A 27191-nucleotide genomic window follows, 5' to 3' on the forward strand; every position below is an offset into this window, starting at 1 on the left:
TCCAAGTGCTATATCTCAGGCATGCTCTGACCATAGAAAAACATCCTGGCTTACACCTTTTCATGCTATAAACAAAAAATATATCATCTACTTCAAGAGATGCAATACTTAATCCTTGCCTCCATTTGGTTTTCTGTCCTAGATTTCATGATGACTTAGTTCTGAAGCTTTATCTTTTTGGAAAGGGAGGAGTCATGACTTCTTTAAAAGAACAACACATCTGTTCTCAATTCCTATTCTTCATTAAAAATACGGATTTTTAACAGATTTTAACAGCTTTCAAAATGCATTAATTTCTTTTTTTAAAGTTCATTGAAGTCATCAGAAACTCTCATCTCAGGGATTACACACTCTTATACCTTATACTGTAGAACTCTATTGTAGGCAAAAGAAGCTTGAGGAAAAGTAGTCTCAGACGTAAATTAATCCATGACTGAATATCCAAAGATATCCAGATTTTCTGTTATTGAATTCCCAATAGCACAATTCAAACATCACCTCAGAAAGACTTCTGAGTAGTACAATTTAAAGCAAGTGAACTGCTACTGGAACTTAAGGGAGAGTTTACATTTCCCCCCTTCACAATCATAGAGAGATACACACTGCTTTATACTGTTTGTACCTTGAATTTTTACAGCATTCAGAGGAAACAGTTGAAAGCACAAGCAACTTCCTGAAATCCCCATGAGTGTGGATTCCACAGAAATGCCAGTGGCTGATTAATACCTGACAGCTTTAAGGATTTAATCTAACTAATGCAACTAACAATGATGACAACACGTCTTACAACAACATGCTGTAGACTGTATTATTTACAGTGAACAATGTAGCCAAAAACTAGATAGCAAGATTTTCTTTATCTGGGTGCACATTAGCTAAGTAAGAACAATCACTGGTTTTCATATCCCTTATCTTAAGCATTAAAAAAACAACTGCAGCCACAGATACTCCTGAATGGAAAACTGTAGTGTCTGGGAGATTTTTCCAAAGAACAATCCCCTTTTTTGTGCTATTCTTTAAACATCTCATACTAACCCCTGTCACAGATAAAATACTGGGCTAAGAGACATTTGGTATGAGCTTATACAGCAATTACACCTGCTTACCACTGCTTCATGTGAACAGCAGAGAAATGACAATAAAGATGAAGGTATCACTTCACAATTAGTTGATAATTAAGTGATGAATAAATAACACATCAGATAGGGATGTGCTTCAATGTCCCAAAATGAAATGACAGTTCATTCTAAAAATGGGAGTCAGTATGGCTTTGAGTCATCTACATTAGCACTATAGTTCAAATAAGGAACATGCTTTTGGAGCAAATCTGCCAACTGCTCTCCCTTACTATGCCTTGGTTTCCATTGCAAAGCTGATCATGAGCATGCCAACTTTACTCCTCTTGGATGGGCACAAACCAGAGGTGCTCTCCATACCTGCACCGAGAGCTCCAACTGCAAATTTTTATGCAGCATACTGAACGAAGCCAGAACTACTTCTACAAAGAAGATTTCCAGCAGAAGTATTTAATGTGGACATCAGCCACCCAGCTGCATTCTGCAGAAACGCATCTATGGGGCTTCACAGTGCCAGAAAATCAGGGTCTGCCACCCATACATAGGACATGCCTCATCTTTTGTCTGTAGCACCACTCTGTAACTCTATTTAACTTCTTTAAATGGTAATTTGAGATCTATCAATGAAAAGCAATTTCCACAGTTATTTCAAATGCATGGCTAATGTGGCATTCTGGTAATCAATTCCTTTACCGACATACAGTATCATACTGCAGTTTTGTAAACTATCTATCCCTTACCAACATCTCACTTCTCAGGCTCTTCACTAGAGAAGAGATGCATTTGGGCAGAACCAAACCCTCTGGACCCCATGACTGGCTCAAAGATCAGGATGCAGAGCATGCAGGCATGTCTGAGCAACTCAGTGGGGAAAAGGTATATTTTAATGGAAATCTTGCAGACTGCTGCTATAAATGGAGGTTTCAGCTGGCTTAATTCTCCACCAATATGTTTCCAAAATAGACACAAATCCTGCAAATTAATTCTACATAGCATTAAAAGAAATTACCTTGCTTTATCCGCACACATCAAATAAATTTTCATGTGTGTTAACTTTACTGACATGTTCTCCCCCATCTCTCATGCACACTCAAGAGCAAATATTTCTTTAGAGCACTACAAGGGTAAGCGGAAGAAAGTTTGTATCACAGAAAGGCTCTGATGATGCCAAAGATAAAAAGCATAGGGTGATGGCATCCACACAGCTGCTTGTAGCAGTCAGCAGGGACAACCTGACAGTGCAGCATCATACATAGGTCTGAGGCCTGTTGAATCAAGTCATGCATTTCCTTCAGAAAAAAATAAATTTGGGAAAAGCTGAACTGCAAGCATCACTGGAGCCTTTTGTCACATTGTGGGGAATTTTCAGCAGCTCTGAATTCCTGTTGAGAATTCACCTTTGTTTAAAAGTTCAACAGATACGGCTTAGTGAGGATGTTTAATACAGCTCAATGCAGTACAGCCAGTACATCTGGTAGCAAAAAAAAGCTGAATTTATTAGGCCCACAGGTGAGTATATAAATTTCTCAAAGAGACTCTATAGCTCTGTCTCTACTAGTGAATTAAACATGACTAGAATATTAAACTTACACTCTGGCACTGAGACCATCTGGCAAGAACAACTCATGTTAGACTTTCTTACCCTCCGAAAAGGGATTGCTCTATGCTAGCTGTGTAGCAGATGTATCTGTGGCCCCGGCAGACTCCTGAGCAGTATCTGGGAAACTTATTGGTTGGGGTGGTTGGACTTCCAGTGTCTGAGAACATCTGGAAACAGTGCCTATATACATGTGTGTCCCCTGCTTTTTGTCTTAGTCAAGACAAGGAGATGAGAGTTGTGGTGAGACAACAGAAGAAACACAGACATACAGATGCAGGTGAGGGAAATTAAGCTCCTGGCAATGCTGCTTTGTGATTCACCAGTACTGTTGAGCTGCAAAGTCTTTTAATAATTTCTTTGGGATGTACACTAACTTTAAATGAAACTGAGCCTCTGGATATTACTGAATAATTAAAACATTTTTTTCCTCCCATTTATCAGTTTCTAATGCTCTAATTCCCATGAAGGGAAATCAAGAAGAAACTAGCACTGGACCTGCTGGTAGATACTAGCCACAGAGTCAAACAAACTTTTTAATCAGTTTCTGTATTTTTTCACTGGGGGTTTTGCTTGATAAAAATTAAGAAAGTGTTGTTTTAAAAACGTAGTGATTGGATCTTCATCTAAGTTGTCTTAAACTACTTCTTGTTCCTCTGATCCCAAAGTGGCCAGACTGAGCCAGCTCCCAGCATGAACTGCAGCATAGCAAAGACTACAGAAATACAATGCTGACAAGTCACCCAAGTGTCAAATAGACCCTATTGTGCCTTCTGCTCATCCTGACAAGCTTCTCTCCGTATCCCACATAGAGGGAAAGCAGGTACTAGCTCCAGGCAGTTATTTCCAACAGTGTGCCCAAAAGGAATCCTCAGCTTCTTAATTTACTCTCTTGCACTGAGACAATTAACAACAACAGAAAATGATCTGGCTATTCCCTAGACCTTTCGATTAAAAAAGCCCTTTTTCATGCATAAAAGTTAGAGTATGATACGAGACAATATATCATCAGGAATCACAACTGACACTACAGCTGATGACCACCAAACAGAATAGTTGATTAACAAAAGAGATAAGCCAGAGAGTGATTAATGCATTACGACAAGATTTATAAACACATCAGCACTTCAGAACTTCAGCCAATATTCTTGCAAAGCTAAGGGTTAAGTAATACCATTTACATTTATATGAAGATGCTGAACTGGATACGAGCCAGAGTTCTGCTGTGTTTTGCTGCTTTAAGAAACAATGAGAGGGCAGAAGGAGATCTAGAATGTGTACAGATCATGGGATGATCAGCAGAGGTAATGTCTGAAAAAAAAGGTTTTCAGAGAGATGAAGATCTGAAGTATTTTCAGAATTTAGTCTTGTGATTACATGTAATTCTGCTTCTGCTTTTAACACACTAATACTCACAATGCTATGGTCCTAGTCTTTTCAGGAATATAAATAGCACGAAGACCTGGCCACTTCATCCTCTTCAAAGCACCTAAAATTTAAGGCTATCGTACCCAACTGCTTAAAATTCCATTTAGCATGAAGATCTGCTTGTCTGTAGCTTTTGTGCCATCCTATGAAGACACAATGGGATAAGTCAATGTTCACAACATCATCATTAATGCTGGATTGCTTTGCTTCTGCCAGTCTGTGGGACAGTCAACAGAAGAGGGGCCAGAACTTTGATCTTTGACACCACTGAAATTACACCACAGCATGTAATAGCCAAATATGACACTATATTTTCTTTGGAAAGAAAAGGAAAATGTGTTCCTCGGAAGTGTGTTCTGACATAATATGCTAAAATAGCCTCCTCTGGAGTTTTTCCAGTCAATCAATAAAGTGTCTTGGAGGAATACTAAATACATGGTTTTGATCACATGGAGACTACACGTTAGTGAGTAACTGCCTAATTACCAATGGTTCTTGTGAAAAAGAATAAGCATATCCTGCCCCTGATGAGCAATGATAATAACATCAAACATTCACTCCACTGCGATCTTACAGTAATCTAAAGATTGAACAGTTCCCCTTCCCCGCCTTCATTCCCTGTGTTCTCTAACTCCATTAGATACAGTCAGAGTTTGTAGTATGGTCACTACAGCAAAAGCACAGGTCTGATCCATCAAGTCTCTTAAAGATTTGACCCTTCTTGTATTTATTAATACAGCACAAATATCTGCTACTCAAGTCACAATAAATAAACAAATAATACATAGCATAACAAAAATAAGCACTTTCTGTTTTCAATGAAATTCACATGCCTGTACTGACAGACATGTCGTACTACTAGAAAAGGAGACAAAACCGTTTGAAGCTGAGCATTGAGCAATGAGGCAGAGTAGCCAGCTGTAGGCAAGGGCATGCTGAAGAAATGAAAAAGCCTAACTGGCAGCGAGTTGGTTGCAAGAACTGATGAAAAAATGCCATGTTTCTGACAAAAAAGATGATCAGAGAGTAATAGACAGGAAGATTGAGCAAAGGACGACAGGGATGAAAGATGGAAATGCACTAGTAGTCTCAGTAGAAGCTAGGACAGAATCTGGTTGCAGTGACAGATGACTACAATTCTATGACAGATTGAAAAGTAACCCTGACACTTCCATCCTTTGATTGCCTTCATCAACACTGAATCTAGTCAATTCTTCACACCCATTATTTCCATATATGTGAAGATTTATCACTTGTCTTTGAAAGGTAGTATTTAATTCTGTGTCTTCGAGAAGCAATTAACTAAATCCATCTTCAGCATTGTTGCTGCATTACTGCTGTTTTAAGAGAATTCCTCAGAAGAGACCTGCCATGAAGTATAGATTCATCATAACATCGTATTTCAAGTTTGCTTTAGTTTTATTATCACAAAGGAGGTCACAATAACATATTAATGTATAAAGAGACATACAGCATTACACAATGCCACACGCAGTAAGGTGTGGATGACATTCAATAGTGCTCTGTAAATGTTACAACTAAACAGCATATAATGCTGCAAAGAATTTTAGAACTCATTAATCATGCTATGCAGTGACAAGCATAAGCTACATTCAAGCTCAGAAGGACTTGCTAACTGTGTGACAGAAAATAGCAATTTACATTTGCATTTAGTTTAATTTGGCAATGTTTTTGGGATAAGATAGATCTGGTTTTCCCACAACAGGTCTGGGTTGGAGTTATTTGGGGTAGACAGAATGCCTTAGGAAAAAGACTAGAAAAATAGCAATGAGGGGAATGCAACCTCCTGCTTTAGACCACAATAGATGTGAATAATAAAAAGTCAAGAGGAAAAAGAAAGAAAAACTGCTGAAGATTCATACAAGAATCTCTTGTGATTTGGTCACTTTTCTGAGCTCATTAAAAAAAATAATTCACAGACTTTTAGGGAAAAGAAGTAACAAATTACTATGACTTCTGTATTAAAGACAGCTGTTCAGTGAGCACCAGAAGTCAAATTAGTAGATACATCTGAGTGGAATAATTCCTTTTTCGGTTAAACCCCTTTGCATATATAGAAGCCTTTGTGCCAGCAGGTTACTAAATTACATTATACATGGGTCTCTGTGGGTAAATTAGAGGAATATAAGGGAAATTATATATGAGATCATTTTAGATGTAACTGATGAAGCGAAGGGGTAGCATCATGAGTGTTAGGGCTAGATTACTTCTTTAGGAAAGCTAAGCAAAAGGGATCTTCTTCAGAGGTTGATTTTTGTTTTTAATATAAAGCAATACTTTGCTAATAGATAACAAGATTACTTCATGCAAAAGTTTGGTTTCCCTTTCCAAATTACAGCATCAGCATCTAATTCAAAAGGCACCTCACACCACATAAATGGGTATGCCGGGAAGGACATACAGTATCAACCTTGATGCAGTACTTTCCAGTCAGGTTAATAATATATGAGCCTGCGATTAAAGTGGCCCTACTGGAAAGATAAGCTGATCAACTATCATAAATGCATTTTCTAATTCACTGCCCATCTTTTTTCTTTTTTTTTTTTTCCTGTCAATTTAGCAGGGAGGGTTTATAAAAAGAATTGTAGGCAGATAATCAACATCTTTAAAATAGCTAATCTATTCCCAAGCTAGCTCATCCATTTTTCTGGAGAAGAAAAATGGAAGAAACAAAGGAAACAAGTTTGGTTTTGGTTGTTTGGTTGTTTGGTTTGGGTTTTTTTTGTTAAAAGCAAATTAGTATTTGCTTTTCTTTCTCTTAATTATCTCTTGTTCATCACAAAAACACACAGGTACTGCTTCTCTTCACATTTCATAATCTTTTACAGAGAGACCGTTATCTACCTAAGCTCTGGTAAACATCTCCATCTGAATTTAAGTGCATGTTAACTGCTCAGCATAGCTGGCTCAGATGCCACTTCAAGTTCCTTCTCCTCTCTATTGGCAGCTATCACCCATTTATCAGAGCTGTCTGCTTTGTGATGCAGCTCAACATGCAGCTTTCTGTATGAGAAGTCACTACCGATGAATATGAAGGCAAACAAGGTCAAGAAACAGAGCTTTTTCTGAGAAACAAGTTTGCAACAGCAATTTCCCCATGTGCAGAAAACATTTGTCCAAGGACTCGCCTCTATAAATATTCTCAGAGAAACAAAGAGCTTAAACAGCAGGGCAGAGGCAACAGGACATGCAGCTGGCATTCACTTCACCTACTGACAGAAGCCTAAAAAATAGCCCTTTGACCCAAGCCATGCTGCCTGTATGGGGAATGGAAAGAAACAAGCTCTGTACAATGAGCGATCTTCTCATGCAAGCACTGTCAGTCAAATAGGATGTGTCACCCTCTGGGGAGTCACAGCTCTCCCACTAAGAAGGGTGACTACATAACTTCACATGGATGAAATCAATAGCACTTTTTGGGTGTATCTAGCCTAGCACATAGTGGGTTGAAGAGCTCTGTGATCCATAGGACAAGTGACACAGCAAGGCATGGCATAACTTGGCTTATTTCTATCTAGATGAGCTTACTTATTTCACAGCACAAGTACCTTCATGCAGGTTGCCTACTGGGAGCAGATTTGGCATGTGCTAACCTCCAGCAAGTACCCAAGCATCACCTGGGAAAATGCTGGGTCAAATCCATGCTAATGATTAATACGAGTGCATGCCTGAGCTCAGGTACCATGTTCAGGCACAGAAGCCTTGACATTCTTCAGATTATTGGGAGCATCACAACTCTTAAATCTAGAAGATCCATAGCTTATGAGGTCCTTTTGAAAAACAAAATAAAGGATTGTATCTATTCTACAAGTCCTGGTAACATTTTGCTATGCAAAATTCCAGTTGGTTTGGGAGATGTTTTGTTGTCCAAATAGAAGGTCTATTTTACATGATTGGAAAATTCTCAGAAAAGCCAAATGGCATTATATGAATAGCCTAGGAGGTCAGAGGCTAAAGCAAATCACTGCTGGTGTAGAAAGACACAGACTAGCATTATGTTGTATTATAAAAAATGGCCCAAGTTCATGTTCTCTGCCTTTGAAGAACAAGAAGACATACTGCATTACTCCCATCTTGAGTTGGCGTAGTCTAACTTTCAGAATTTAAATGCAGTTCTGTATTGCCTATTATTTCCAATTTCAACATTTCAGTGCATTTTAAAAGGCACAGTGACATCAGAAACCATCAAGAAAAATAGTTATCTATTTACAAAATAACTTTTGATTAAGCAGAAAAATGGTTTCCACGAGTTTAATCTTAGCATTCCAAGTCTGGCTGATTGTTTCTTACTCTTCCAGATTTATTTCCCCACTGAAAAACATAAGAGAGACTAAGCTTCCCTGAAGAGCTAAGCTCAGCTCCTGAAAGGGGAAGCCCTCTGATTTTACACCAGCCGAGTCCCTAAGACTGGAGGGCCCTGCTCAAGTGAGTTTTATGCAGTGTGAATTGGATTATACATCAACATTTGACTTTATGACTAAGCAATGAGTTCACATGCTAAGCCTATGATGGTTAAGTAACCACCTGAATGGGAGATGTTGAAATACCTATCACATGGTCAAGAAGCAGCCTTATGCGACTCAAGAGAACCAAGCTCTTCCTTTCAAGTAACTTTAGGCTTAAGAGACCAAGAGAATATGACAATGGGGCTTACATCTCAATTAGAAGAGTAAGAGTTGAGCTCTTTTTAATCATATGGATTAAAGCTTGCTTTTAAAGGTTGCCTTCTCCATCCTGCATTCATTTAAATTCAAGACTCGCGCAAAGTCTACCTTCACAGTTCAAACTGTGTCCAGAATTTTACATGCATGAACCTGCTGGGTAGTAGTACTTAGGACTGCTGTGTACTAGTTTAGTGCATTCTTTTAATTACCTTCAGGCAGGTAAAAGAGGAACAACAGGTGGAAGTCATCCCAACATTAACTAAAAACTGAGCATCTATGTCAACTTCTCTCATTGTCTTCTCTGTCCCATTATCTGTTAATACTTCTAGACAGGCACTTTTGGAGCGCCAGTCAATCTTCATTGTCTTAAATACATGTTTCAGAACAAGAAATATAGTCTTATGGAAATGATTCTCTCTGTTAAAGGGAATTCTGATGATCACCTCTGTCTGGATGATGGTCATACAGTAGTTAACTTATTTAAAGCTTGCAAAGCAAGTCATATTCATGGACCTCATTCCCAATGGTAGAACCATCCTGTACAGAGCTTTGTATTGACATAGCTTCACAGCTTCCAGAAACACCACTAGCTACACTAGAGGCACCTCTGGCATCTCTGCAAAGTGCTGTCTTGTGCCACAGAGACTTACTCAGGAACTAATGAAAATTCAACATTCATATTAGTATAAAGAAAAAAGTCATTAACTGCTATTGAACTGCCAATTATCCAGTGTAACTGTAGACCTCCCAGCACAGCTGTTTTACCTTCTCTCTCTGCTGTATGCAATATTACATTCATATCGGAGGTTACATTATCACAGCAGCCTGTAACTGGTTTCTAACTGTGAAGAGCACAAATTATTTTGCCAAAAATTATTGGTTCAAATCTTTAATAGTGAATAATGAATTAGACATACTTAGACTTGGGGATTTTTTTCCTTGAAATATCTGTAGTTATAAGGAGCCGTGAAATTCAATTGCAAATATTAAATGAACTCTCCTTTTTAAATTGTTCTTCTCCCAGCTATTTTTTATGACTCTGAGTCATAGGGGAGGAAAGAGGAAGTTTGTCTTGGATAAGCTAAAACCCCTAATAGTAGCTAAATATTACTCAACCTCTTCCACTGAAAGTTTTTATCATCTTTCAGTATTGATGAACTGCACTTAATACTACTCATTTAAATTCTTTCCATAAACAAATCTTTATTAAAATGAAACCTGTGGGGGAAGGTGTATCATTACTAAATGGTTCCAATGCTTTGGTTACACCTAAACAAAAAGCATTCATTCTGAGAATCTTGAGAGTCAGGATGTTTTAAGCCACAAGCCATGGGAGATTGCAAGAGTATACTAGAGAAGTATTAATGTGCTTATTTCATTCTTCCCTAGGCATCCACTACTGGCCACTATCAGTCATGACACCTTGATGCATGGATCTTTAGTTAGACATGTCATGAAAGTTCCAGTGTTTGTATGTTGTATTCTGCCAAGCATGAGATTGCCTGCTGCACTTTCATCAGTGCTAAGCATTCTGTATGACTACAGACATTACATTATCTGAACAAGCACTCAATGCATAAATAATTTTTTCCTACAAATATCAATTTCCTTTCTCTCTTCTGTCTTCAAAGGAATGTGAAAATTTTCTAGACATAGAGTAGATACAAAACTACTAAATTTCTGTGAAATTTCTACTCCTCTGTAACTTTAATTTGGTTTAATTCTCCATTATGATGAAAGGCTGTCAACAAAAGTAAAGATTTACTAATGGTTACATACACAGAAACCCTGAATTTGTACTTCTCTTATTTTTTGTTCTGACCATTATATTTGAAGGGATATACATGCGATGCCTGTTGCAATCTGTGCAAAGATACCAAGAACACAATAGAGATGCACAGACAAAACTGGTAACTAATGGCACCTCAGATGGTGTGGTATCTCCTTATGATAGTGGTGTATATTACAGATGACCTTTGGGAAACTCCTGATCTTCTGCAGCATCAGCACAAGACTGGCAGGGGCACATGAAACCACACCAAGACACATGTTTGTGTGTACACCTCCAGGGAGCACTGACAGAAAACATAATTAAACCAGGACACAGATTCACAGAAATACAGTGCTGGAAATTATTTCAGAGTATCTGCTAGCCCAGTCTTTTCAGAGGCAAAAGCAAGACCATTGGAAGGGATTTTCTTCTAGTCCCTTCTTGAAAATGTGCAACAAAGGACATGCTACAACAAATGTTGCTAGGTAATCTGAAATCAATCATTTATTTTCTTCAGATCTTATTTCAATTAGTTCAGAGCAGCTGATCATCCTCCTCTCATTACCAGCTTCCTACATATTGTGAAATTTATGTCCACTTCTCCACCCTATTTCTCACTGCTAAACAAACACATTTACTTCAACATTGCTGCACACGCCCCATCTTCAATTATTTTAATTGGAAACATTTGTTTCTCTTCTTTGCACCTCCTGTTCATCTCCATCTTCCTGAAAGACAGTGCAAAAGCACTGGACACAGCATTCTTGCTCAGATTTCACTAATGGCAATCAGTGAAACCCCTGTGTCTTGTGAATGACACCCCTATTTATGCATCCAAGAGTAAGATGAGTCTTTTTTTCAATCATATCACACTTGTTACTGGGATTAGGTTTTTCACTTTCTTTGGACTCTAGTCCAGTAAAATGTTCACATCCTTTCTTTCTGTACCACTACTTAGCTGATTCTATCATTCTAAAGACTGGGTTTTTCCTTCCTTACAAAAAGTAGCGCTTTGTGTTTGCCCCTTCTTTATTTAAGGTCATTCCTCTAATTTGTAAGCATCATTTCAAATTCCCTTTTTGTCCCTTGAAATGTTTGCAATTACTCCAGATTGATGTCATCATAGATTGCATTTATTTCATCATCCAAGTCTGGATGATTCAATGTTGGCAGCTGGAGCTGGCATTTAAAAGCCTTGCAGCAATGTTAACTACCGCCTTGTCTCTGCATAAGCAGGTATTTCTTCCCTTTAACAGCAGCCACTCTCCTCTGCAGATAAGCAGAAGCTTGTCATCAGTATCCCTGGCTAAACAGGACACATTCTCAAACCACTCCACCTGCTACTTCTCTGTCAACAGGAACTACAAAACATGAAAACATTGGAGAGACAGGGAAACAGGCTAGTGGAGTTCACAGGTACTGTCCTAAGGAAGAAAAACAGATGGGTCTAACACAAAGGATTAGAAGAATAAATGCTGTTCTTGCTAGCCAGCAGCTACAGTGTAGGTAACCTCCTAAGATGTCCTCCAGAAGCAGTATCCGTTGCTGCTGTCTCCTGATGGATGACTGATGGCTCCTCATCAACACAGTGATAGCCCTCTTCACAGGGCTATGGTGGCCTCAGTAGAGGCTTCCCTGTTTGGCCACTATCTTTTCTTCTCCTTTTTTTTCTCCTATATTATCTATCAAATGCGTACATGCATAGAGAGAGAGAAAAAGTCATTTATGTAGTCTATTTGCCATATCTATTGAGTATGATCTACTAGTCTCCCTATACATATAAAGTTCTATTTTCTCTATTATACTGTGATTTGTAATCATGTCACTGCACACATGAATATTCTTCTAGCTACAAAACTTGTGTTTGCAATAAAAATGATTATGTAATCACTCTATTAGTACAACTCATTTAATTTCTCCCTCTGAATCTTCAAAGCAAAATATGTCACAACCTGGTTATGATTTCCTGCATGAGGTAACTTCAAGATTTTGTTTGCAAAGTATTTAGAAAGTAGATGTTTATGACAGGAAACATAAACCACATTTGCAATAGGAAACATACATTACATTTCATTGCACCTAGCTGGAGCCACCTGAAGACTAACCATGTTGCCTTGCCTCTCCACAACTGTTGAGGAAAGATGGACACCTCCCAGAAATACAAATCCTTCCCATCTTAACAACAACAACAAAACAAAGCACAACAAAACAGATGTCTAAGATACCTATAACAAAATACTGCCTGTCTGCTTCTGATTCAAGAGGAGCCTGGTGGATGAGCACTGGCTGGACACCTAAGGAAGGGTGTTTGATGCCATTTTCGATGCCCTGGATTATGCCTGCACAGGGATGCCAGGTACACAGGACCTATGGTAGCCCCCACCCTATTGAAGAGGCAGCTGAGTCCAAACAGGACACCTTGAGGCACCTGAAGGATCTAAGAAGCATTATATAAGTGCCTTCTTTATTTTAAAATAAATAGCTCTCTGAACTTCATCACCTTTATTGACAACAGAAAGACTTGGTTGTTCAAACTTCAAAAGCTGGTACGTCTAACACATGTACACAGAGCACACAGACATGACAGAGGACTTGAAAGAGATCTGCATCAACCTGGACCAGAAATTGGAGGGCAAGTATGGCACCTTAAAATCAAAATGACAGTAGACAATTTTGCTTCAGCAGTCACATTCTGTTCTAGATCTCTGTCACCTACAGTGGTAGAGCTTAGCCTTACAGCTCTCATTTAGACATCTAATTGCATAAGTATCAATTTACATAAATTGAATGCACCCCATTTTTTAGACCTCTAAAGTAAGATGAGTAAGATGTGACAAACCTTATTGACAGAAGTATGAAGGTTCAAAACCTTCAGTACTTCAGGTGGAGTATAAATTAATTCACCTAAAAATAACTATTAATGCATCACTGTGTAAGGAAGACAGTATTTGCTCTCAATGAGTGAAAACTTTATTTGATCTTAGAACAGCAATTAAAACACACTTTGCCAGGAAGATGTCAAAAGTTGTTCGAAAATCAGCAAGAGCCCAATGAAGACCATATGTGTACTCGTAGTTTTATAATGGAACATATGTAAAAATAAAAGATTACAGTGTTAGCATAGAACAGATTACATCTTCTTCAGAAATTCACAAGTTCTATGTCTTAATGTCTTAATGTCAAACTAACTTTCTGAGTACAGTATTCTCAGAACAGCAGGATGACTCTATAGCAAATGATGCCTCCTGGGTTTTGCTGGTTTAATTTTATCAAAATTAGAGCCTTTGAGAAACCCCAGATGAACAGCTCTGAAGTCCTCTCTACACACAAAGAGAATGCACACAGCACTTCAGAGAGCAGTAGTGCAAGTTTACCTTCTTACAGGAGATCAAACTACTCTCTGCAGAACATTATCTCTAAGGAGAGTGGTTCATCTTAGCACTGGCCTTCTTGTTTTCTCTATCCACTTTATAGCTGTATCTCTTATAAACAATAAAGCACATCCTAAAATAAGGGTAAAACGAAAGCACAAGAACCTTAGTCTTCTAGTTCTAATGACGAGTTTAAACAGGCAGATATTGGGAGACTCAACGTATTGATTATTTAACTTCCAAAGGATAAAAAGCTACTGGAGTATTTGGGTGCTTGAAAATTGTACACCAGGAACTAGCACATTTGGTTCACAGACCAATGTTGAACAAGAATCAGAGTATTAAAAAACAACAAACTGGGGGGTACTGCCTGGCTTGAAACAGTCTGACAGACTAGTAGAAATTATGAGAACTATTTCTTCTTCAACTGACATCATCTAAGCAAAACATACTTCTAAAACACAGAAAATACAGGACACCATCAACACAATGTAAAATGATAAATTATGAAGTTAAATTATTGAAATCTGACAACAGAAATCTTCCATACTCTTTATTTGTAAGATGACGTGGTATTTTCTCAGTCTGTTATCATTGATTAGTATTTTGTTTGGAGATGTACATTACTATACAATTTAGAGGCGTTTACGGCAGTTTTAAATGCCATTATTGGAGGCATGCACAAAAATAGGTGATTGGTTAAGTATCCAATTACAGGCATGCACAGCCAAAGCACAGAAGTAAAGCATATATAATGATATACATATACATGTGTGTCTGTGTAGATATATGTATGCAGAACATTAATGGACTGTAACCCTTCCTTGTACAATGCACTTCTTAACATGCAACTTCATTAATTCACTCTTGCCACCATATATGTAATTCAAACTATAAATATCAAAGCATATTGTTCTTATTTCCTCTATGACATAAATAGTAGAACAGAGTAACAATTTCAGTAACACTATTTAATATCTTCAGGATGTCATGAGATCAAATAGAACCTGCTTATTTAAAACTTTTCAGTAAAACAGTTGATGCTGTGCAGTCCTGATACTTGCCTCAGTCCTCCTGATCTAGCTTAGTGTTTCAGCATCCAAAGAAAAATATTATTTAATGTAATTCCAGAAAGATGCACATTACTATTCAATAAGTGTATTCTAAATAATAGCTACAGGTAGTCTCATGTATGAAAAGCAAAGAATTTGTAATGGCCTTCGACAGAAAGACTAAAAATACTCACAAAAAAAAGGTAAATGCTGGAAAGACAAATGAATAACTAGTAACTGAAGATTAATAGGGGAATACATTGTTTGCAAGTCTACAGCTTGATTAAGAACAGAGTATGATACCACCTGTAATTTTTGTTACCAAGTATTGTCATATCACTGAAAGCTACAACAGGCTGCCTAGAAGACAGTACAATAAAATCTACCATAATAACTTTTTATTTATATTCATAAAACTGAATAGTGTTAATTCTCTAGTTATTCTATTGTTAATAGAGAGATGAATTTTAACAATCTAATTTATAAAAGGTTGCACCAAAGTCTAGCTTTTAATCAAAGGAATTAATGCCCATACTACTATAGTTCATAGAGAGAAATTCTTGTAAGACATTTCAGTAGTTAATGAGGCTAAAGGTCAATGCTCACAATATCAGCTCAGATTTAAATGAAAGAATATGTCAAAGATTAAAAGTTTAGTTGGTAACCAGCATGAAGTTCAACAGCTATTCCTCAGGTCTTAAAACAGTAACATTTTTGCCTTCCAAATTTCTGTCTTAGAATGTATATTTCAGTAATCTTGACAAGCTCCTTCAGTTCACCCTTATTCACTGTTTCTTGATATTTACTCAAGTATCTTTGAAGATAAGAGTAAAGTTACCTAAACAGGTGGAAACAATCAACTCAGGCAGTACTTGAATATAGCCATGCCCAGTCAAAGATAGCTTCTTTTACCGGAAGAGACAAGTTCAGCTGAACCTCTGGTTGTAGTAAGGTGCTCACTAACCAGAAACCACTTTGGCTCATTTTTCCCAGAGTAAATTAACACAGTTTTTTCAACAATTGTACCTTAGCAGCTCCCTTCAGAAATACGTATTCATTTCTATTGCAAGATCTGAATTGATATTTTTCAGACTTTGCATTTCCCATGAGGGTGCATGGGCAAAACCTCTTCACTTCTTTACAGGTCTGGCAACTAATGGGAAATGGCAGGCACTGACTTGTGGGGCAGCTAGAAACTTAAGTGGTATTCTGGCTCACTGTCCAGGAGAAAGGGATGGTATCCATCCTCTTGAGGAGCTCCTGTATCATTCAAGATCTAATTACTCAGTCTAACAGCATAACAAGCTGTGTAATTACTTGCTTTTCCTTCTACCCCTGCTGCAGTAAGTTGGACAAGTTGTTATTTAAACCTAACATGCTTTCCGCAGCTGGTGGGGAGAGGGTTCCGGGAGGGAAGATAAAAAAAAGCAGCATATATCTCCTCATATTCTTTCCCATTTCAGTCTGTATTCCTCTGATACTTATTGCCTATGTGGTACCTCACATACACAAAGTGTTAGATATTAATTTAATGTGTAACGTAATGCTTCCCTAAGTCTGGAGCATAGACAAAGGTGGAGAAGGTGGCAGTGGGGATAGTGAAGTCAGACTTTTCAATTACTCAGACTCAGCTTCCATGTTTTTAGGAAGCAATCCCACAGGTACAGAAAAGCTTGTGGAATATATGAAGTGTCTCTGCAGCTGCTTGAACTTCCCGGAAGCCTAAAATAAAGTCTTTTAAATATCTCATTTGTCCCTCCTTGAATGAGTAGAAAGGCAGACACTGGTGTCACTTTTAACTGCAAACAGGTAACTTTATCCCTGTTAACATCATTTTTAAAAGATGGGCAGTAAAGCAAAAGTTTCTATCTCAGAATTTTGGGTAGAGTGGGTGAAAGAAGGTGCAGGTTTAATGAAAATACACAGATAATGTGTAAAGCCAAGATATGCCAGCTTCTAACACTGAACCAGCACATAAAGGAGAAATATTTTGGTGTTAAGTATCATATTAACTAAAACAGAGCTCAGCTTCCAAATATTTTTAATGCCATAAATGTAACTACAGCGTTGCAGACCAGGTTGGTCTTTTACCTTAGCTTTGCAAATGGAAGAATAGAATCTGAGAGAGAGGAAGAGCAATTTACTCAGGAACATGAAAAATGCACCCCAGGTTTCGCACTAAGAAACAGCAACTCTAGCTTTTAACCCCAAATCACCAAACTATACAGACCGAAGGACAGAACCGCAGAAACACACTAAATACCTCCCTTCTCCTCAGTGAACCTGACAGCCACGAACGCTATCGCTTTGCGAAGCAAAATTACAATTCCTCCCAAGTCCAGTTGCAATCGCGACTGCTCTAGATGTTCAACATTAACTGCGCAAGGCGCGGGGAGATGCCGTTGGCAGAGGCCCACCGCCACCACACCCGGGAACCGGGTCTACCGCCGCCGCCGCCACACGACCCGCGCTGCATGCCACTGCCGGCGAGGCCGCGTCAGGTGCCGGTGGCCCGTCGAAGCCCCAACGGACTCCGGCCCGTGGCGGAGGTGAGGGTCAGGCGGCCGGGCAGCGCCGGCTCGGTTGGGTCCTGTACATCCGCGCAAGGAGAGGGAAATGGGGAAAGCGCGTCCCCAGGGAAATAAAAGTTTTCACGCGGAGTGGGGCAACGCTCGGTGCCCCGCGCATCTCCGCCAGCGCCCGCCAAGGCAACAGAGACTTCGTGAGAAAGGAGGGACGGAGAATGGGCGGCTGTGACCCTCCGGGTGGCAGCAGGCTGCCCCCCCCCCCTCCGCTACTCACCATGTTGACTTCGGAAACCATGTCGATGCTGGCAATGTCGATGTTCATCCCCACGCAGACGGGCGGACCTGCGGATAGACGAGACCGTTACCCGCCACGCTCCGCGACCTGGCAGCGAGAGGAGCCGCGGCGGCTAGCGCGCGGGAGCCGGCTCCGCTGTGCAGGGGCAGCGGCAGCACCGGGGAGAGCGAGAAGAGAAGGGGGTGGGGGCGCTCGGGGCGGAGAGCCCGGGTAGGGCGACTCACCTCCGAAATCCGGCCGGAGACGGATGTCGTAGCCCTTCAACAATTTATCCACAGTTTCTTTCACGAAGGACATGTTCCCGGGATCGTTCACACTGTGAGAGCGAGAAAGATGAGCAGGTGTCAGGCGGGGAAGGCAGAAGACGGGGTGCGGGGGGCCGGGGGCAACGGCGGGAGCGAGGAGGTGGGGGGGAGTGCATCAGCTTGTTCCCCTGGCGAAACGCATCCCGCGCCGCCGCCGGGGCACGCTGGCTCCTACCTCTGGGCGCAGCAGACCACGGCCACCAGGACGGGAGCGGAGAAGATCCCGAAGATCCTGCCTCCCCCAAAGCCCCACATCCCTCCTCTCCACGCTCCCTCCGCGCAGCAGCAGCCGCCGCCGCCGCGATCCGGCTGCCCCGGCTGCCGCTAAGGAAGAGGCGGAGGCGACAGTCCCCGTTCTCCCCGTAATCTCCCCTTCCCCGCAAAAGAATTTTCCCCCACCCCCTGCCCCAACACTGCTGTCCGGCCCGCGGGTGCTGACCGCTCAGGCGGCTGCGCCCACCCCGCGGCCGGACGCCGCCGAGCTCCGGAGGAAGCCGCCCTCCGCCGGAGCCCGGCCGCCTGCCTCCCCTCCACCCGCCGTCCCCGCACGCCGCCTCACGCCCTGCCGCCTTCCCGCCAGCCGGGAGGGGAGGGCGCCACCGTCCCTCCCGGCGGAGAGCCCGAGGAGGGGGGCCGTGGCAAGCGGGGCTCGCCGGGGCCGGCAGCGAGGGGCGGTGGCACCCTGGGCGCCGCCTCGGGGCACGCCCGCCCCGCCAGCCGCCACGCCGGTCCTGCGGCACCTCACAATTCTCGCGGCCCCCCCCCCACCGCCAACTTCTTCTTTTCGGGAGTGTGAAGGGATATCCGGAATTGGAGCGCAGCATCGGGACCAGGGCATCCCGCCGGGATTCCCACCCGCTCCCCCGCGACACGACGTGAAAGGGAACTGTCTAGCCTCAGCCCCTGTGCAGGACTCCCTCCCGTGACCCTCGGCCTGCTCCGTGGGGATGACTGCACCCACCTGCCCCTCGACGCGTCCTGGGGGGCGGTGGCCGGGGGCAGGTCGCTGGGGCAAGACTGAGAGCTGGGCTGGGAGCCCCTGCCCTGACCGGCACAGCGCCGGAGGGCGTCTCCGCCACAGGCAGGAGTGAGGTGTGCTGGTACAGGAACGGGACCACGGACTCCATTCAGCCATGCCTATGAGGACACCATCAATGCAAACCTGGACCGTCATGTTTTGCCTGGCAAAGCCCCCACTAGCTTCTTAGCGTATATAGCCCAGCTTCTTACGCAGGGTGATAATGAAAGGAAACTGCTGTGGTGCCAAAGGGATGTACGATGAGAGCTGTTAGCTCCCTGTTGCGTTGACTGCGAGGTTCTGGGGTGTCTTACTTTATAAAATGCAGACCGGGGTGGAGACAGCACACTTGTTTCTATTGTTAACCTCCTTACAGGTTAATTAGTCCTTCCAGCAGGACTAATTGGCATGGAAACAGAAGCATGCTGACTTGGCTGTATTGCCTTTGGTCCAAGAGCCAGCTGCTTCTCAATGCCAGACCTCTTCAGCATGCTCTATCAACAGTGTAAAAACAGAATCATAGAATCATAGAATGGTTTGGTTTGGAAGGGACCTTAAAGACCACCTAGATCCAACCCCCCCTCCCATGGGCAGGGACACTTAAACATGCTCTTCGCCAGCTTCTGATTCTGGTTATGTTATAATCAATGACTTCCAGTCCATGACAGAGCCCAACATCTACCTGATCACCTGTTTTTCCTTCTACATATCCTCTTCCCTTAGAGAAACTGCTGGAAAAAGGAGGGACACTTGAAGAATGTGGTGGTGTTGAGTACAGGTGAGAAAGCATGGATGGCTTCTCATTTCTGCTGTAAAAATTCTCAAAAAGAAAGACAAGTGCAAACCATGGCATAAGTCCTGACCTTGTTGCTGTTAGAGTTAATAATAAAGCTCCAAATAAAAGAAAGAGCAGGCTCAGTTTTAAAAACAATATAAAACCCTATAGACAATGAGGAAAAATGCAGAGAAACTGAGCGTTGCCAAACCTTCTGATTTAATTTTAAGCCTTGCAATATTGGGATTGTCTAATAGTGCCATAATTACTATGATTATAAAGTAAGTGAAAATCTTAGCTTTCATTTAAGAACTAATAAGGCTTGTGATGAAAGCTTGAGAATTGTGATATGAAGTATATGATTTTGTTTTCTAATTTTGTTGTTGTTGTTGTTTTGTTTTGTTTTGTTTAATGCTATGGACAGCAGGTATTGAAGACTAGTTCAGCATTCAGAAAAAGGTGAATTTAGGGAAGGGTACTAAATCCATTCTCTCCTGTAGGTGCTGAAAGAAAGTATTAACACTGAAGAAAATGTTTCTTACAGAAAGCTTAACATGGTTTAAAAGCACATTTAAGCATTTACCACATTTATTAAATAGATTGTCAGTTTTGTAACAGAAATTAAATAATTTAGAGAACACTGGTAATTAGCATGCTATCCTGGTACTTTGGAAACACATCTGAGGTAGGAATCAATCAACAATGCTGTAGAGTCTGTCATTTTTTATAGCTTCTTTTAAGCACTTGTCTTGATCTTTCAGAGCAACAGTTTCACTTACCTGTGGGTAGTTTAAAGATAAGCCAGGTTGAAGATAATGGGACAAGGAAGTATGTTGTGGATCATTTGTTCCTTGGGACTTTGAATTCATTTAGGTGAAAATCATCTTGATGTCTTAGTGATGTGGCATTTACAGGGAGAGTGGCACTTTGGGTTTTGTCCACAGGAAAGACTTAGAACAAAGCTTCTGTTGCAGTGTTATGGAGGTAAGACTCAACAAAGGCCTGCACAATGAAGAATATTTAGGGAAATAATGGAAGTGGAGATTTCTGGTATTTAATGTAGCCAATAGGAAAAAAATGGGCACAGAAAACAGATTCCTTGTCTTGTGCCAAAATTCACCACCCTGACTTTTCTTCTGGAAACAGTGGCAGAAAGGAGTCTAGGCACTAAGGCAGAGCAGCCAGTCAGAACCTACAAATTTCTCCATTCAAGAAAACCCTGAGGATTTATGTCCTGAGATCTGCCCAGACTATAGGATCTCAGGGTAATATTTTCATTTCTGTTGTTCGAAATATTCCACTTTCAGGCAAGTAAGAGACAGAGAGAAAGAGTTAGCATGACTCTGTGGCCTAGTGATTTGGCTCTTATCTATGAAGTACTGTTATTGCATAAATAATCAGTAATTCATGTATCAATCACTGGATAATAAATCAATGCTCAGTTGTGTAAGGAATGGATCCTGATTCTCTGCTCCCCTTAGGTGACTCATCATTACTCATTCTTGTTCTCACTCATTTTCTAGTGTACAGTCTTTCAGTCCTAGTAAAATTATTTGAGAGTTTGAATGTTGTCGTTCACTGTTTCTACTACTTTGGTAAATGTTCCAGCCTCTGGGCCACTGGACAGTAAAGATTTATGCTCCTAATCAAATTTTGTTCAACAAGGTAAGCAGAGCACTATTTCCCACCCCCCACACCCCCCTTAGCATTGCCAGTTTTGTTAAAGGCCAGTTAAAAAATGGGTAAGTGTCAGCTGGAAAAGCAAGCATTTTGTGTGAATAAGCAAATTCCTTGGAAGAGTGTGGAAGAATACACCTGTTACACCTACATGTGAAAGAAGTCCTTGGTGTAAGTGGAGTATCAATTGGCTATGCCTAAGTTAGCAGGCAGAAGGCTGGTCTGTAAAGCAAAACTGCTGTAGCTGAGTATCTGGTGTCCATGCCATATGCATTTTGGATTTCTCCCCCTTTGGAAAAGTCCTTATCTGGTCCCATAGACATAACTGCTCATTAGCAGTTAGACCACATTCAGTGTGCTGCTGGGGTACATTTTCTATCTCGGTTTCTTATGAAAGGAATCACATTCATGTGCTCTGAGACTTCTCTGAGATGTGAACCAAAGCACAGTAAGTGGAAATGATCAAATGGTTCACATCACAAGCACAGTTCTGATCTGCACTAAAATGCTATGTAGATGCATCCATCATCTCATTTCAGAAAGAGCAAGAACAGAGCACACTGAGCCTTTGTTAAAGGACAGAAATTGTTGAAGGCAGTGGGAGTGGAATGAGAAGCCACTCAAGATTTTGGATCAAGTTCCAGTTTTCTTTATCATTGTCAGTACTAATGGAGATACAGAAGAGAAGGCAATGACAGGAAGGCTAGAGAAGAGGAGAGGTCTGCTTACAACTGATGCATTTGCAGTACTACCAATATCTGTCAACAGACTGTAAGAGAAAGATTGGCTTGAAAATCAGGGAAGAAGTATTTGATCACACCATGCAATACATCACTAAGCTCTTGCACTGCAAAGTGGTAGTGAGGGTTTACCTGACAAAATGAGCATAACCCAACTTACACACTGAGGTCAGACTCATTTATCAGAACGTTTTATTTTTCATTTTCTTCTCTGTCTTGCCTGCCATTTAACTGATTTTGACAAAGATCCAGTCTTATCCTGAAGCAAACTTCAGAGGGTTCAGAGATACAGAAGAGAGACAGAAATGGGGGGGGGGGGGGGGGGGGGGGAAGTGGGAAGAATTGCTGCTACAGCTGAAGTAGTGTCTTCTGAGGAACACGGGACATTAATCTTATCAGGCTGAGAGCCATGCTGTTGCTTACCTATTCTGCCTTGCAGCAATTTTAATAGCCTGCTGCTTTAACCTGCTGAGAAGGTGTAATTAATAAAACTGGCTGGGAAGAAGTCCACAACACAATTCTTAACTTTTTTTTCCCTTTTTCTTCTTATTTTTTTTTTTAACCTAAGCCTGACTTCCTTTTTACTTTATGGAAACAAAAGTTCAGAAACACTTTTTCTAAATACTCAACGGAACCTCCATATTTCCATCAGAAAGCTTGGCTTTCTTATTTACCATCCTACAGCATCTCAGCAGAAGCAGAGTTGTAGAGTGACAGGAGAATGTTGGGCAGTAGACAACATTGCACCAGGATTTAGGGAATGCTCTGCATTTTGACAGTTTCATATGCTGTGTTTTGCCTATGTTCAGGAAATGAGCAGTGGTTATTGGACATATATGTGAGGAAAATAATATTATAATCATCTAGTACATATGTTTATCAAAAAGCATAAGTAATATTTGCAGCAGCTTATGCTAGGCTTATAATTGACAATAAGTTTATAGTCATTGTCCCCATTTCTCTCAGGCAGATTGCAAACAGCATTGCATGAATCCATTTGCTTTGGTTGCATAATTTGCTGTTTTTCATTTAATTATACAGAAATATTAATGTTGTTATGTGAACAGTTCTGGTGGAGGGGAGATCTGAATGTTTCCGTGGGCCACATAGCAAATAAGGTATTAATCAATATGAGTAATAGGGACAAATTTGCCTTGATAAAAGGATTGAACCAGATTGTTCTGAAATGTTTAATTTTCAGGTGGCTATTTTTCTTCATATTCATGAAAACAGAATAAAAATTTGCATTATATCAATGAATTTTAAAAAGTATTCCTGCAATATTCCATTCCTTATGCGGCAAGACTTCTGGATTATGCACGTAATGAGTCAGACACATCAAAATAAAAATCCATTGACACTTTGGCAGAGGAAGAAATAATCAAGGCTCTTTATAACTCACATTTTTTCATCATAAAGATTAATGATAACACAAATACATTAGAGAAGCCTGTGGTGCTTTAGAAGTACTATTCTTTAAGTGTTTGTCCTGATGAAAACATGGTCTCTCTAGACGAAAAAAAGTGAGTTACAACTTTTTTTCACTGTAACTGGAGTTGAAGAAGAGCTATTTTACACAGGACTTCTTTGTTAAGCTTTTCTACTTGAGTATTTTCATGTAAATCCCTTTGTTACAATCACTTTATTATTACCAAAATGATATGCAGCTTTTGCCATTTTTCTTTAAGGTTAGAGAAAAATAGAAAGATACAGCTCATTTATGCACATTTTTGCATTTATCAATAACTTTTTAAATAGAAATTGTGATAATTCTTGTTTATGCTATTTTTTACTACACCAAGTGGAATTTCAAGACCCAGGCCTCATTGTGCAGGAGATCATACAGAGTGAAGAAGACAAGCACAAGTTGTTTGAATTCCTTATATTTAGTATTATGAATATTTAAAGTAAGATCAAGTTTGGCTCCTAACTGATGCCTCTGTATGAGGACTAGTTAAAACATGAAGAGATGTTGGTTCTTGACATTTTAATCCAAAAGTCCCCTCTAATTTAAACAGCAGAAAAATAGGAAGACAAATAATAAACCCTGTGGGGTGGGAGAAAAGAAAGCCATTTGTACACACCAACAGTCCCACACAAACAGGATAAACAATAAGACAAAAGTGCTACAAAATGGTTTGGCACCAATTCTGATATGCTAAGATTTGGGAAAATTCTAGAAGTGATAAGCCAGGGTAACAAAGAAAAAGCTATGGGTAAAATAAGGTGGAAGTCTGATGTATGTCCTTTTTGAAAGGTTTTTTAATTACACCAGAGAGTGCCCTTAACAGGAAACAATCCGTGAAGGAGAAGGAAATGCTTTGGAGTGTGGAGAGTATGGAGATATGTTCATATAGAGGCCGTATCCACAGCCATGCACTGCCAAGATGCAGCACCCTGCTTAGTGGAAGTGCCTCTTAGCCTTTTCAAATGCATCCTCTCTCTCCAAGGCTGTGCCAGATAGCCCTTCCCTCTCATTCTGCAAAACCTGGCATCAGAAGCAGCCCCATAAACTCATAGTACACAAATCAGGATCATGGGCCATACTGCATTTGTGGAATGCTGTGTAAATTAAGCTGGTTGTGTAACTACATTTCTTTGTTGTATGCACTTTATACAAAGAGAAATCGCAATATATAATGAACAATCATTATTAGGTAGATACGGAATTTTGTGTAAGATGATGTGAAATATTTGTGCCTTCATTTAAACATCACTTTGTGGCTCAGCAAAAATATTTTTAAAGAAATGTTAATAGTAATTTTTAATATTTTAAAGGATGAGCATTCCATTTACACATATTAAAATTTTAAATACCTTTTGTTACTCACCTTGTATCATAAATTGCATATAATTTTTTGTTTTCTTCAACTGCATTCCTGAAAAAAAAAAAGAGAAAGAGAGAATATTATTTGCATGCTCTCTGTCCACTGTCAAAACAAAACGTAGTTTAGGGCCCTGAAGGTATTCAAACCATCCTTGTAGAAACTAGAAATGGGGAAGAAAATAATCTATAAATTGACTTGCTCAACCCCTGACATGACAAGATTGTAATAATCTTTTGGAAATTGTCTAAGTGGGTTTTTATTTATAGATCCATGACTATGTTGCCAAGAGATGAAAAAGGAAAAAAATAGTCACTGCTTTTGTGAAAAACACAATGCAACAATATTATTTCAGTAGAGCTATGTGAATAATTTTTCAGAAAATCTTTCTAATTGATCCAGATGAATGTTATGCAATTCAGTTGTATCATTGGCTTTTTTATAAGCCAAACTAAAAAAAATACATTGAAGTCTAATGCAATGTATTCAACTTTAAATACTTTATCTCTGATGTTTTGAATACTTTTACGTGTGCTTAAACATTGAGGTTCATATAAAAATGGCATACCGAAAATGTGAAGCTTAAACCTGCTTTTTTTTTTTAAACCTTTTTCAATTTAAGTGCATGTGACTTTGCAGAATACATTTTCATTTTTTTTACCTAGGGAAAAGAGATCTTTTTTCCTGAACTTTTGTGGGTTTTTATTGAACTATTTCAGCACATGGGAAAAAAGGATTCTGCTGAATCCTTAGATGCTACTAATTTAAGGGAAAGCAAGAGGATTTGTTGTCTGAAATATGTTGGCTTTGCTGGAACCAGCAATAAAATACAAGTTTTAGCTAAGTAGTTTTTGAGAAGGTGTAAGAGAATGTAAGGGGCACTCTATAATAAGTATTGATTTGTATCTTACAATCTGATTTATGTCTCTGTGCATTACTTTACCTGTCTGCTTAGAGAAGTTAAAGAGAAGGAACTAAAAGCATGGGGTAAATGGTCCTGTTTGAATGCATTAAGCTCCACTTACATGGGAAAGGTAGATCCTGGGTTTGGTCCCTGTTCCTGGAGTGGCTATGCATTTTATATTAAATATGCACTGCCTAACGGATGTCAACAGCTGAGCACTGTGAATTCTCAACTCCCTTGTGCACTGAGTATGGAGATGTGGGGCCTGTCTCATGTCTTTCATCCCCTTGAAACAGCCATCCATCTAAACTAGAAATGGTAGGGCTGGATAGGGCTCAGGTTAGATGCTATCATCTAGTCCATTTAAGATACCCTGAGTTACCTGAGACACTCCATAGAGCACGGGAACTGGACTGAGCCTCTCAGGTCAGATTACACCCAAGAGAAAGATCCCCAGCTTTCTATACATAGGCTCCATTAACTGAGTTGAACAGATCTCTGTTGACATAATGGGAGCACACAGTTCTCGTGTAGACACCTACATCTAATCATCAGATGAATTCTACCCTAAACTTCACAATATCTTATGTCCTTTTGATAGTTCTAGGCATCAGGATTTGTAAGCCACATTGCTCTGGATTTGAAGATCATAGTATTGCATGCTTGCAACCACATCTGAACATGCTATTTTGTGATTTGATAGATATTCTCAAGTACAGTTCTGTCTAGTACCCACACTTCTTAGTTGTCTAGTCTACAGTGACTCACTATAGGCCTGGGGTATTTTCTTGAGCTCAGCAAAGGAAAGAAGAGGAGAGGAAGATCAGAGAAGGGGCATCTGGTGCCTCTGCACTGACCCAAATATATCCCTTGATTATAGTCAATGTCTTGTATTGGTACAGTCACATGGTCAATACAGAGACAAGAAGATGTCTAAGCTATTTTCTGAAGTGTTCATTGCTACTTACTGGAAGGTATTGGAGCAAGCACTCTACATTTGCAGATGTTGGATATAGAGTCAGGAAGTGTGCTCAGCTTTATCTTCCTTTAGGACTGTGCTCCCAAACATGACCAATGACACCTGAGAGACAGATGCAGTTCACGCTGTAACCATGACAACTGGCATGGGATTTATAGCAAATTA

General features: G+C 40.2%; 1 protein-coding gene across 3 annotated transcripts in view; it reads right to left on the reverse strand.

Moving 5' to 3' along the window:
* Positions 1-27191, reverse strand: part of GABRB3 (gamma-aminobutyric acid type A receptor subunit beta3) — a 195072-nt gene that overhangs the window by 96577 nt on the left and 71304 nt on the right. The window contains exons 2-4 of one of the 3 annotated variants that reach the window (XM_054381725.1): positions 25150-25197; positions 18028-18119; positions 17783-17850 (exon numbers count right to left, since the gene is read on the reverse strand). In XM_054381725.1, coding sequence (XP_054237700.1) covers positions 17783-17850; positions 18028-18119; positions 25150-25197 — 208 coding nt within the window. Of the gene's footprint in view, positions 1-17782; positions 17851-18027; positions 18120-18283; positions 18364-25149; positions 25198-27191 lie in introns of those variants that run through there. The other 2 variants (XM_054381733.1, XM_054381741.1) reach the window with 2 other exon arrangements.

This window comes from Indicator indicator, chromosome 1, assembly GCF_027791375.1.
Source record: "Indicator indicator isolate 239-I01 chromosome 1, UM_Iind_1.1, whole genome shotgun sequence".
In the NCBI taxonomy this organism is placed as follows: Eukaryota; Metazoa; Chordata; class Aves; order Piciformes; family Indicatoridae; genus Indicator; species Indicator indicator.